Source organism: Schistocerca serialis, unplaced genomic scaffold (genome assembly GCF_023864345.2).
Source record: "Schistocerca serialis cubense isolate TAMUIC-IGC-003099 unplaced genomic scaffold, iqSchSeri2.2 HiC_scaffold_1260, whole genome shotgun sequence".
In the NCBI taxonomy this organism is placed as follows: Eukaryota; Metazoa; Arthropoda; class Insecta; order Orthoptera; family Acrididae; genus Schistocerca; species Schistocerca serialis.
This window is the reverse complement of record NW_026047470.1, coordinates 86617-101095: the sequence shown is the minus strand read 5'-3', so window position 1 is coordinate 101095 and position 14479 is coordinate 86617. Positions and strand designations below refer to the sequence as shown.

Below are 14479 nucleotides of genomic sequence, written 5' to 3'. Positions count from 1 at the left end.
GGGTTAAGTCGGGAGAGCGTGGAGGCTATGACATGAATTGCTGATCATGGTCTCCACCACGACCAGTCCATCGGTTTTCCAATCTCCTGTTCAAGAAATGCCCAACATCATGATGGAAGTGCGGTGGAGCACCATCCTGTTAAAAGATGAAGTCGGCGCTGTCGGTCTCCAGTTGTGGCATGAGCCAATTTTCCAGCATGTCCAGATACACGTGTCCTGTAACGTTTTTTTTCGCAGAAGAAAAAGGGGCCCTAAACTTTAAACTGTGAGATTGCACAAAACACGTTAACTTTTGGTGAATTGCGAATTTGCTGCACGAATGCGTGAGGATTCTCTACCGCCCAGATTCGCACATTGTGTCTGTTCACTTCACCATTAAGAAAAAATGTTGCTTCATCACTGAAAACAAGTTTCGCACTGAACGCATCCTCTTCCATGAGCCGTTGCAACCGCGCCGAAAATTCAAAGCGTTTGACTTTGTCATCGGATGTCAGGGCTTGTAGCAATTGTAAACGGTAAGGCTTCTGCTTTAGCCTTTTCCGTAAGATTTTCCAAACCGTCGGCTGTGGTACGCTTAGCTCCCTGCTTGCTTTATTCGTCGACTTCCGCGGGCTACGCGTGAAACTTGCCCGCACGCGTTCAACCGTTTCTTCGCTCACTGCAGGCCGACCCGTTGATTTCCCCTTACAGAGGCACCCAGAAGCTTTAAACTGCGCATACCATCGCAGAATGGAGTTAGCAGTTGGTGGATCTTTGTTGAATTTCGTCCTGAAGTGTCGTTGCACTGTTATGACTGTCTGATGTGAGTGCATTTCAAGCACGACATACGCTTTCTCGGCTCCTGTCGCCATTTTGTCTCACTGCGCTCTCGAGCGCTCTGGCGGCAGGAACCTGCGGCTTCAGCCGAACAAAACTTTGAGTTTTTCTACGTATCTGTAGTGTGTCGTGACCATATGTCAATGAATGGAGCTACAGTGAATTTATGAAATCGCTTCAATCATTTGTAATAGCCCTGTAGAATGTGTTGCGAAACTCGCGGTTTATTCCAAAGAAACTCGCACATCTAATTTCTATTCTTGGTCATGTCTTGGATTTACTTTAATGCTTTTAGTGATTCACGTAGTTAATTATGGAGTGAAAGCACATTAAGTTAGAGAAGAACGACAAATCAATTATTCTTCCAGACTTAATTTTACTTCAGTAATCTTTTTTCTTGTGAATTATGATTATGGACATATACACAAACATACTCATTTACAGTGATATTGCCTTCTGTGTAGGAAATATCCCCAGGAATGGTGAAGACAGAAATCCTCACTAATACCACCAACTGGACGGAAGACTTGTATAACCAGCTGAATTATATGAAAGCAGAAGACGTTGCAGAAGCTGCGATCTACATGCTGTCCCAGCACCCACGCGTGCAGGTAAGCCACTCCTGTATCTCGTATCAGCTCTGTCTTCTCCATCTACACATGCGCTCCGCGAGCCATTGTACGATGCTTTGCGGTTGGTACCTCTTACGCTAATAACGGTTTCCTTTCTCATTACATTTGCGAACTAAGTGGGGCGGTGGCGGCAGTAGTGACTTCATATGCATCTGTACACGCCCTGGTATATCAGATTTTATCCTTAAGCTGTATAAGATGGTGCCAGCAGAAAGGGGGCACAATTTTCTACAATACAGATTAACCCCTTCATAAAAGACGTTTCGATTTCAAAGAAAAACTTTAAAAAATCGTTTTGTAACCGGCAGTGAAATCTTGTATATACTCATATCCAAGACATATCTACATAAATACTTAGCTATCCACCAAGCGGTGTGTGGCGGAGGGCACAATTCGCGCCAAAATAATATCCACCCCCTCCCGTCTGTTCCACTCGCGGATTGCGCGATGGAAAAATGACTGTCTGTACGCCTCAGCACGAGCTCTAATTTCCATTGTCTTTGAATGATGATCATTACGCGATTTGAAAGTTGGTGGTAATAATATATGCTCTACATCCTCGCTGAAGATCGGATTTCGGAATTTAGTGAGCAGCCCCTTCCGTTTAGCGCACCGTCTGTCTGCAAGTCTGTACCACTTCAAACTTTCTATGAGATTAGTAACGCTCTCGTGATGGCTAAATGTACCAGTCACGAATTTTGCCGCTCTTCTTTGGACCTTCACAATCTCTTGAATCAGATGCAACTGGTAAGGGTCCTACACAGACAATACTCTTAGACTGGACGAACTAACGTATTGTAAGCTATTTCCTTCGTTGAAGGACTGCATCGCTTCAGGATTCTACCAATAAACCGCAATCTAGAGTTCGCCTTGCCCGTTACTTGTGTAATCTGATCCATTTATCATTTCGAATAGTCACACCCAGATACTTGACGGATGTTATAGCTTCCAAAGACCGGGCAATTATTTCGTACTCGTACATTAATGGGAATTTGTTATACGCAGTAGCCGGCCGCGGTGGCCGTGCGGTTCTGGCGCTGCAGGTCGCAGGTTCGGATCCTGCCTCGGGCATGGGTGTGTGTGATGTCCTAAGTTCTAGGGGACTTATGACCTAAGATGTTGAGTCCCATAGTGCTCAGCCATTTGAACCATTTTATACGCAGTAGGTTACACTTACTAATATTGAGAGATAACTGACAGTCATTACACCAAGTATTTATTTTTTGCAAATCCTCATTGATTTGTTCACAACTTTCGGGTGATACTACTTTCCTGTAGACTACAGCATCATCTGCAAACAGTCCATTGCCGCTGTCAGTACCATCAACCAGATCGTTTATGTAAATCGTAAAAAGAAGAGGACCTATTACACTGCCCTGGACACACCTAAAGTTACGCTTGTTTCGGTCACCCCGTTCAGGACAACATACTGCTCCCTGTTTCTTAGAAAACTTCTATCCAACCGCATATATCATCGGATAGACCGTAAGCGCGTACTTATTGGAGCAAGCGACAGTGCGGAACTGAGTCGAACGCCTTTCGAAAGTCGAGAAATACTGCATCAACCTGGAAGCCGGTATCTAGAGCCTGTTGTGTATCAGGCACAAAGAGGGCCGGCTATGTCTCGCATGACCGTTGTTTCCTAAAACCGTGCTGGTTTCTGCAGATGAGCATCTCAGAATCTAGGAAGGTCATTATGTCTGAACACACAAAGTTCCATGATTCTACAACAAATCGACGTCAGTGAAATTGGCCGGTAATTATGTGCATCCGATTTTCTACCCTTTCTATAGATTGCTATGACCTGGGCCTTCTTCCAGTCCCGTTGAACTTTCCGCTGTTCCAATTACATAACACATGTTGGGTGTAACTCGGCATGTCACATCTGTGACAACAATCCATTTAGTAATGGACTTAACACATTTCTCGATATAGTGATACCATCTACATGATAAACAATGGTGTGCGTATATATATATATATATATATATATATATATATATATATATATATATATATATATATATATACAGACGCTGCAGCATCGTACTTACCTCCCGATATCGGGTCTAGCGGTTCTAGGCGCTCAGTCCAGAACCGCGCGACTGCTTCGGTCGCAGGTTCGAATCCTGCCTCGGGCATGGATGTGTGTGATGTCCTTAGGTTAGTTAGGTTTAAGTAGTTCTAAGTTCTAGGGGACTGATGACCACAGATGTTAAGTCCCATAGTGCTCAGAGCCATTTGAACTATTTTGCCAATATCGGGCATGCGGCTTTAAAGCACAACGTCAGATCTATACAGGAACATACATAATGGATGTGAGAGTACAGATTGTAGACCTATGGTCGACCGGCACAAATTTTCATTGTCAATCCATTCTACAGCTGGTTGTAGCCATTGTTCGCAAATGCGAATTCATGTGATTGTCACTTCATTTTATGACAATTTTATGCACAGGAGCAAAAACATGACAATGTATCATTAACAAATCCTCCATGAAGTAAGTTGCAATCGTCAAAGTATGTTGTGGGATACCATTAATTCTTACGTTAAACGCATCCAATGTACGAGAGTTGTTCTTTAAGTAAGGGCCGTTCGCGCGTATAGTCCCGTAGTTCGCGCGGACGCCGCAACAAGCCACCGCGCCACTTGCCGGCATCCTTCCCGTTCACACTGATGCAAGTTGCAGCTCTGTAGCTGACGTGTACGCATCGCTGTGCTACTTTATAATGTTTACGATTATTGAATCGCCCGCCGCGTGTGACATACGGTCAGTGATACGTTTTTTGACCGCGAGAAGCCTATCAGCTGCAGAAATTCATCGCCAGTTAACAAGTTTATGGCTTGAATTCAATGAGTGAAGGTAAAGTGCGTCAATGGGTTAGAGAGTTTAAAAATGGCCGTCAAAACGTCCATGACGAAGAAAGCTCAGGCCGGCCCTCTATGATCACTGATGATTTGGTGGCAGCAGTCGAAACAAAAATTCGTGAGGACAGAAGATTCACAATTTCCACTCTTCCTTTGGAATTTCCACAAGATCGGTTTTGTACAAAATTGTCTGAAAACCTAAACTTTAAGAAACTGTGTTCTCGGTAGGTACCCAGACTCCTCACAGACGACCACAAAGGAAAGAGATTTGCCACTTCATTGGACTTTTTGATTCGTTACGAGGAAGAAGAGGATGACACGTTGAGTCAAATTGTCACTGGAGATGAAACATGGGTATCCCATATCACTCCCGAAAGCGAGCGACAATCGATGGAATGGCGACACACAACCTCACCCGTCAAGGTCAAAGCCAAACAGATGCTGTCAAAGCGCAAGATTATGGCAACTGTGTTCTGAGACCGGCGCGATGTTTTGCTAGTGGACTTAATGCCACGAGGAACGACAATCAACTCAGATGCCTACTGTGCAACTCTAAAGAAGCTCCGCAGAGCAATTCAAACAAAAGGCGCGGCATGCTGACAAAAGTTTTGCTCCTGCACGATAACGCTAGGCCTCACACCTCTCAAAAGACTCTGGATTTGATTGATTCTTTTGGCTGGGAAGTTTTGGACCATGCACCATACAGCCCCGACCTTCCTCCTAGCGATTTTCACCTTTTCCGGTACCTGAAACACCATCTTGGTGGGCAGCGCTTAAATGACGACGATGAAGTGAAAGCGGCCGTGAACTCTTGGCTGTCGGAGCAGGCGGCCGAATTCTTTGAAGAGGGAATTAAAAACTTAGTTGTACGGTATGACAAGTGCTTAAATAAACAAGGCAACTATGTAGAAAAATAGGTAAGTGTGTAGAATCAGAAAATAAGTTTTTTACATAAGTATTTGTATCTTTTTTAAAAATAAAAACGGCCCTTACTTAAAAAGCAACTCTCGTATAATGCTTACGTTGTAAATACTTGAAAGTGACTTAAGGTCGAAATCGTATTGTTGTACATCAAATAATTAAAAAGTCAGCTGCAAGTACCAGAAAATCATTTAGAAAATTCATGGTCGCTTCGGACGCTGTCGTAGTGGTTATAAAACTAAAACATAACCTGTCAAGTGTTGAGTTTAGATGTTCGTATGGATTACTGGAAACATGTGATAAATTATAGTGTATGTATATACGTAAATAGGTCACAAAACTATTCAGCTACTAAAAGTCAACAGAAATATTTCTTTAACTTCCATTGACTGCATTTCTTCGATGCGGCACCAAAGATACAGAAGCGCCTAACTGTGTGTCCGTGTCTGTGTGGAACGTACACCTACAATCGCTGGCGCTCAATAACGGCTAACCTCCGAATTATTAGCGCCGCTTTAGTGTGACGCGAATTTGCGACACACGACATAGGGGGTTAACTTCATTTACGCAGCAGGATTTGCCAGAACAGAGTTGCTAGCCTTCCAAAGATACCCGTTTGCACTTACACAAAACGGCACGAGCACTGCCCAACGGTAAAAGCGGAGTGGAGAAGAAAGCGGCTTCGTTCTAGAAACTATACGGAACTAGGGAGACAGGCAGTTGTTACGGAAGCGAGTATGCAGCGTCACGTGAAGTTCTTCTGAACAGCGCTGGCGCATGGCATACCTAGGGGCAGGGGTTGCTGTACCGCCACTGCATTTGCTGCACAAACATCAGAAGCCTAGATTCTGTGGTGCAGACCGCTGTCTCTAAAATTTTGGTCATTCAACACAGTTTGGCGCGAAGAGACTTACCTACCGAGGAAACGTTGATCTAGGCAAGTACGAAGCTTGCTTTTGTTAATGTGCATCTTTTTATGCAAAGAGTGGGAAGTTTCTGCTGTTTCCCCTGATTTTTCGTGAAATAGATATTACCATTTGTCAAACTGGCCATAGCATTGAGTCATCCCTCCATGTATAGTTCCTTGAAAGTAGTGTTTTGAGGAGGGAGAAGTACCTGTTGGTTACAGTGAAACTTTCCCTATTTAACACGTTACGGCACGGAAAATAAATACCGCACGAGGACCAAATTTGGTAGCATTAATGTCAAGGAATCACTTAAATTGAAACACTTTTAATGGGCTGCTACGGTACATCATACCATTACATACCATTGCCATTACTCCTAGAAAACGGGCTCAATATGGCGCCCATCTATGTCCAGAAGAGCCTGAAAGCGCAGGATTGCATTCTGCACAACAAAGTAGCCTTTCCATAAGTATGCTGGCTACCTCTGTTGATATTCTGCGCTTCAGATCAGCATGTGTGTGTATGTTCTCCTGGTAAACTCTCTCTTTCGGGTAGCCCCACAACCAGAAATCACAGGAAGTGAGAACAGGTGATCGTGGTGGCCAAGCTTTTGGAAATGATACGCTGATAATTAGTTTCCAAATGTGTTTCGGAGAAGCAGGTGAACTTCACGAGCAATGTACGATGGGGTCCCATATTGCATGAAAACTGTTGAGTTCAGTGCGTCTCTGTCCTATTGGGCGAGTATGACATGATGGCGAAGCATATCACAGTAACGCTGACCAGTTACATTGCACGTCTTTGGTCCTTGAGCGCCAGCCTGTTGAAAAAGGAATGGGCCAATCATGAACGTAGTTGTGAAGCCACATCATGTGGTGACACGTTGGCCTTGCACAGGGACTTCATGAATATTGATTGGAGGTGAAGATCACAACACTCGGCAATTCTGTGCGTTCACCTGACCTGTCGGAGAAAAATGAGCTTCGTCTGTCCATAGGTGGATCCAAGGCCAGCCCTCGTGAACTTCAATTCATGCCGGAAAGTGGAGAGCGAAATAAACACGTCGCTGTGCGTCCTATAGTGCAAACCGCTGTACGATACGGATCCTGTACGGATACCATTTGAGAATGGTTCGAAGCACCTTCTGTACAGTGGACCGTGGGATGTTCAACTGTCGTGACACATCACGCGCACTGCCTGACGATCGGGAATTGCGCGCAGCGCTCTCCACCATAGCAATAGGGATTTTATGAAACACATGTGGTGCAACCTTTTCCCGGAGCGACGGCCAATTCTCCTCTTCATGCGAACTTCTTCAGCACATTCCGCTCAGCAGGTGGAGAAAGAGGACCCTTCCGTAATCCGTTCAGCCAGCGATATTCTCGAAGTGTAGCTGCAGCATTACCGTTGCATTGATGACAGAGCTGCAGCAATAATGCCGTGCTCATTTTGTCCAGGCTCATGTCACGTCAACAAGTGCACTGCGATTGGTCAGGTGTGTGTGACTATGAATCACGATGGCTGATCACGGCACCTAATGGCCATAGATGGAACTGTACGGTGGCGGGTGTGTCGCATGGATATCATGCACGCTATACTCTGGGCATTAATGCTACCAAGTATGGTACCCGTACGGTAATTAGTTTCCGTGTCATAACGTGTTAAGTAGGGAAAGTTTAGATATAACCACCCGGTAATTTTCGTGGCACTTGATCTTCCGGATACAAAAGGGCACACGCTTCACTGATCGTGGGGGCGATCTGTACTGTGAGCACCTCGCTGCTTGTTCCGGCAAGCAACGTCAGTTGCTCATTTATGTTGTGAACTTTGTCTCTCTAACGCTGAGTTCGTTACGTCTCCCGGTAAGGATAATTTGCTGAGTTTTGTCCATGCAGCCTTCCATGTAATTTGGTTGGTTCAAATGGCTCTGAGCACTATGGGACTTGACATCTATGGTCATCAGTCCCCTAGAACTTAGAACTACTTAAACCTAACTAACCTAAGGACATCACAACACCCAGTCATTACGAGGCAGAGAAAATCCCTGACCCCGCCGGGAATCGAACCCGGGAACCCGGGCGCGGGAAGAGAGAACGCTACCGCACGACCACGAGCTGCGGACCATGTAATTTGGTCCTTCCCCATAGTGTCAGTCATTTTTGTGTGAAGTCATATTTTTAAACGTGTTTCCTCCTTCAACTAATTGTCAACTGTCAGACAATTAGAACAGAAAAAAATCTGTTGTACTCAGACCTAACGTAAATTAAAAGGAGTTGTTTTATCTATGTTGGATCTTGGGAACTCCGCGGCCGTTAACGGTAGTTGGTGAATGTCTCAAACAGCCAAAAATTTCAGTTTTCAGTGCCATAACCGGTTTCGGGCTGACATTCCCATCTTCAGACGGCTAATATTTTTCGTTACTTAGATGTTTCGATCAACAGCATGTCGTCAGTTCCTCAATACTTTCCGATGGATGGGGATTTGTTCTGTTGTTGTCCATGTGGTTTTCTAGATCAATGTATGTTTTTGAATTCTACCGCATCACACACATGGTAAACAAATTTCTGTGGCACACTTAATAATGTTCTTAAAATGCGTGTTCAGCACAGCACATGAGCTAGACACTTGTGTGTCCTGTGAAGGAATTGAACATCTACATCGAGCTAGAAAACCACATGGACCACAACAAAACAAATCGCAATCTACTGAAACTTACTATGGAGCAGACTAAATGCTGTTGAGCAAAACATCTACGTCACGAAAAATATTAGCCATCTGAAGACGGGCATGGCAGCCAAAATCAGGTTATGGCACTAAAATAAAATGATTAACCAGTATTTGTATCTGATGGCGTTATAAATCAACTGAATGAAAAGATCTCTTACATTGTTCGACATCTTTCCCATGGTTAGGTGAGCCACCAATAGTAAGCTTATTCTGTTCCACACCTGAGCTTATTGTTCTCACTGTCAGTGTTACCATTTTGCACAGTGTTCAATCTCGGTGGCCATTCTTACTATTCAGTGAAGGTGAGCGAGCATTGCGCTTGCTCTCCTTGATTACATGTCTGTTGTTCCACGAGAGAGAGCTTTGCTGTCTATTCCCCTCGACTGTTTGGCTAACGACGTTGCAGAATTCGGATGTAATAAGCAACAATATATTACGGCAACGTGATACCACTGTGCAGGTTCAGGGACAGTGCCCAGACAAACAGCTTAAACTTTCACATTACACAGCTAATTGGCCAGCTTTGAATATTAAATTAACAAGTACTTGGTAACGAAGCCACAGCAACCATGGCACAGAAAAGTAACTGTTGAATTTATAAATTCAAGGTGTGGTGGTGTTACAAAAGTGAACTGTTACTATACTCTTTAGTTACATCACACGTATTTTTCACAATAAAACGTTTTCCAATTACTATGACATCCGTTATTATCGGCATAAACTATAGTGGTTACTGTTGCCTTTCCACGAACGAATAGTTCTTGCAAACAGCAGCAACCATAAGAAACTTATTACCTTCTGTACGTTGTGATAGCATTACAATTTTGTTCGAATATCGTGTTATGTGATGCTCTGACATGAATCACTGTATGAAAGTAGTGGCTGGGTTACCACTGCGAGTGCTCAGACACTATTCCCTCTTTTTAAAGTTGAAAATTTCAGTGACGATCTGCTTCCCCTCTCCTCATTGTGAACTGTCCAAAGATTTAATTAACTGATATTCAAATAATGGAAATTATTTGATAGCCATTATGCGATTTGACACTAAAATCTGTAGCGGAACTGCATGACTATTACACGGGATATGGTAGCTATTGTTCCATAGCCAACGGCCAATACAACGTTATTCTCGAGTACGAAGACGAAGAAAACGAGCCTGTTGAAGGCTTTAACATTTGCGTTTCCATCTGTATCTGAGCAGTACTAACACTGATACCAATCGTTGCGGTGGCGAGAATAAGGGCCTAATCCATTTTTAGTACAGAAACATTTACATTCACGGTTAATATTTCGTTTTTTGCTTTGCTACAGCGAATTTTGTATCCTGTGTCATTCAGGAGTGTCTGGACACGAACTTCAGCTCTGCTGCTACCCATTACATATGAAGAGAGTTTCTTGGTTTTCTGAGATGTCTCCCGATGAAATTGCTGTGGTAAACGTTAAAGGCCTTATGCAATGCCCTCCTGACGGCGGAATGTGCCCTATTTCTCTCGCTACTCGTATGTCTCAGCTTACCAGTTTCGCAGAAACGTACTGATGCGCTGAGATCACACGGCATTATTTTAAAGAATGCGAGACAGAACATTGTTGTTGTGGTCTTCAGTCCTGAGACTGGTTTGATGCAGCTCTCCACGCTAATCTATCCTGTGCAAGCTTCATCATTTCCCAGTACCTACTGCAACCTACATCCTTCTGAATCTGCTCGGTGTATTCATCTCTTGGTCTCCCTCTACGATTTTTACCCTCTACGCTGCCCTCCAATACTAAATTTGTGATCCCTTATTGCCTCGTAACATGTTCTACCAACCGATCCCTTCTTCTACTCAAGTAGTGCCACAAACTTCTCTTCTCCCCAATCCTATTAGTTATGTGATCTACCAATCTAATCTTCAGCATTCTTCTGTAGCACCACATTTCAAAAGCTTCTATTCTCTTCTTGTCCAAACTAGTTATCGTCCATGTTTCACTTCCATACATGGCTGCACTCCATACAAATACTTTCAGAAACGACTTCCTGACACTTAAATCCAATCTCGACGTTAACAAATTTATCTTCTTCAGAAACTCTTTCCTTGCCATTGCCGGTCTACATTTTATATCCTCTCTACTTCGACCATAAGTTATTTTGCTCCCCAAATAGCAAAACTTCTTTACTACTTTAAGTGTCTCATTTCCTAATCTAATTCCCTCAGCATCACCCGACTTAATTCGACTACATTCCACTATCCTCGTTTTGCTTTTGTTGATGTTCATCTTATATCCTCCTTTCAAGACACTGTCCATTCCGTTCAACTGCTCTTCCAAGTCCTTTGCTGTCTCTGACAGAATTCCATTGTCACCGGCGAACCTCAAAGTTTTTATTTCTTCTCCGTGGATTTTAATACCTACTCCGAATTTTCCTTTTGTTTCTTTTCCTGCTTGCTCAAAAGAGAGTATTCCAGTCAACACTGTCAAAAGCTTTCTCTAAGTCTACAAAAGCTAGAAACGTAAGTTTGCCTTTCCTTAATCTTTCTTCTCAGATAAGTCGTAGGGTCAGTATTGCCTCACGTGTTCCAATATTTCTATGGAATCGAAACTGATCTTCCCCGAGGTCTGCTTCTACCACTTTTTCCATCCGTCTGTAAAGAATTCGCGTTAGTATTTTGCAGCCGTGACTTATTAAACTCATAGTTGGGTAATTTTCACATCTGTCAACGCCTGCTTTCTTTGGGACTGGAATTATTATATTCTTCTTAAAGTCTGAGGGTATTTCGCCTGTCATACATTTTGCTCACCAGATGGTAGAGATTTGTCAGGACTGGCTCTCCCAAGGCTGTAAGTAGTTCTAATGGAATGTTGTCTACTCCCGGGGCCTTGTTTCGACTTAGGTCTTTCAGTACTCTGTCAAACTCTTCACGTAGTATCATATCTCCCATTTCATCTTCATCTACCTCCTCCTCCATTTCCATAATATTTTCCTCAAGTACATCGCCCTTGTATAGACCCTCTATATACTCCTTCCACCTTTCTGCTTTCCCTTCTTTGCTTAGAACTGGGTTTCCATCAGAGCTCTTGAAATTCATACAAGTCGTTCTCTTTTCTCCAAAGGTCTCCTTAATTTTCCTGTAGGCAGTATCTATCTCACCTCTAGTGAGATAAGCCTCTATATCTTTAAATTTGTCCTCTAGCCAAGCCTGCTTAGCCATTTTGCACTTCCTATCGATCTCATTTTTGAGACGTTTGTATTCCTTTTTGCCTGCTACATTTACTGCATTTTTATATTTTCTCCTTTCGTCAATTAAATTCAATATTTCTTCTGTCACGGAAGGATTTCTATTAGCCCTCGTCTTTTTACCTACTTGATCCTCTGCTTCATCCCTCAAAGCTACCCATTCTTCTTCTACTGTATTTCTTCCCCCCCCCCCCCCTCCCCCCCGCATTCTTGTCAATTGTTCCCTTATGCTCTCCCTGAAACTCTGTACAACCTCTGGTTTAGTAAGTTTATCCAGGTCCCATCTCCTTAAATTCCCACCTTTTTGCAGTTTCTTCAGTTTTAATCTACAGTTCATAACCAATAGATTGTGGTCAGAGTCCACATCTGCCCCTGGAAATGTCTTACAATTTAAAACCTGGTTCCTAAATTTGTCTTACCATTTATATAAATCTATCTGAAACCTGTCAGTATCTCCAGGCTTCTTCCATGTATACAACCTTCCTTTATGATTCTTGAAGCAAGTGTTAGCTATGATTATTTTATGCTCTGCACAAAATTCTACCAGGCGGCTTCCTCTTTCATTTCTTCCCCTCAATCCATATTCACCTACTACGTTTCCTTCTCTCCCTTTTCCTACTACCGAATTCCAGTCACCCATGACTGTTAAATTTTCGTCTCCCTTCACTATCTGAATAATTTCTTTTATTTCATAACACATTTCTTCAATTTCTTGATCTGCAGAGCTAGTTGGCAGAACATTAGTAATTGAAAATTACCCTTACTTCATACAACCGAATAAGATCCAATCAGAACAAACATTGCCAACTCCCTATGAGCAATGTTGTATTGCAACATGGCTGGTACATGTTGATTAATACACTATTTAGTTTACAGACAATAATCTTGCGAGCAATGCTTCCGTAACAGAAGGTGCAACTGAACACTTCTAATATGACAAATGACTCGTGCATGTATCTGTTACTCAGAACAGACTAACTACAAAGCTCACTTTGACTGATGTCAGCAGTGTTATGAAATAAACATTGGCACCAAATTGTTTCAGGCTGGCTAGGGACCGATCGTTCGCTCATTTACCTCAGACGCTTGATTCATTACGTAGTTACTGATTGCCCGTACGCAAGGCTCTAAGCTCACCAAAATGTCTGTTACCAAACAAAGGTTTCCATGAATTACGTTATTGGTTTTACATTCTCATGATACACAGTTGTCATTCTTCGTCGTTAAGTAAAAGACAAACAATGCTGTCTAAGTATTACATGAAATTCTCTTAAGTTTCTCTGACACTGAACATTGAAATACAAATACTGTTTGTTTTTATGTTACAGGTTTATGACATCATCCTACGTCCGACGGGGAATCCGTACTAGAAAAAGGCTTAATAGAACGACTTGGGTATGTCGTCTCCTTCAGACAAAGCCACTGAAACAACGGTCGTATGTAACTGGCTTCAGCTAAGACTCTTCGCAAGTGACATTTACAGGCTTCAAGACAAAAAGAAAAATGTTTACACAGTTTACATGTTTAATTGCATCTCCGTTTCATGCAAAGTGTTGATTAAATATGGAAGAGATATGTGTACAAGGGAGCCAATAGAAATAGACTATAGAGTAGTTAACATTACGGCTGACGAAATACCCTGCAGTTCTGATTTTATGGTAACTGTTCTAAAATGTTTCTCTATAAATCGTATCTATTTTGTAACCTTCTGTTATCGCATTATTAATCCCAAATGTATAAGAAATAAACAAAAAATTGTAGAGATGTGGTTCTACTCTGTGTGACACGCATTACTCATTTTCTTACTTGGCTAATTATTAGTGTCGCAAAACCATTTCTTTTGTTAATTGTCGACCCCAGTGTCAACCTTCCCTTCGTTTACTTCGCTGTGTTCCTTCCCCTCTTCTCCATTGTTATAATTATTATGAATTGTTCAACATATGAGACGTTTCTAATAAATGTCCAATAACCTTTAGTGTTTCGAAGGTTCTAATGATCAAAACAGCGTAATACTTCATCGTCTAGATATTCCCTCATACTTAAAGGTTTGTTTGGAGTATGTCATAAAAAAATAAGGTAATAACCATATTAGAACAAATAAGCCCTGGGTCACAAATATTAAGTCAAAACTGACCAGGTTTCGACGCTACTATGAGCGTCGTCTTCAGAATTAGACTATTCTAAAACATATTAAGTACATAACACATTAATAAAATTAAAGTATGTACTGACTGGAAAAAGATGCAGTACTTACAAGTCACATACGAAAAAAGATCTAAGCCGGAAAGGCGACGTCATGAACAGTTATAAGTAAGATAGCGAGCCCTAAGGACTGCTCGTACTTTAGTGAACAAGGGTTGTAACAAGACTGAGTTGCCCACGTTAGTGTGGGCAAG

The 14479-nt window shown here is 42.5% G+C and overlaps 1 protein-coding gene across 1 annotated transcript in view; it reads left to right on the top strand.

Annotated features, from left to right (window-relative positions):
* The window catches only part of LOC126438123 (dehydrogenase/reductase SDR family member 11-like), a 106179-nt gene extending 92329 nt beyond the window's left edge, over nt 1–13850 (top strand). The window contains exons 5-6 of the mRNA XM_050090489.1: nt 1281–1427; nt 13412–13850. Coding sequence (XP_049946446.1) covers nt 1281–1427; nt 13412–13453 — 189 coding nt within the window. The 3' untranslated portion in view covers nt 13454–13850. The remainder of the gene's footprint in view (nt 1–1280; nt 1428–13411) is intronic.
* The last annotated feature ends 629 nt before the right edge of the window (nt 13851–14479 follow it).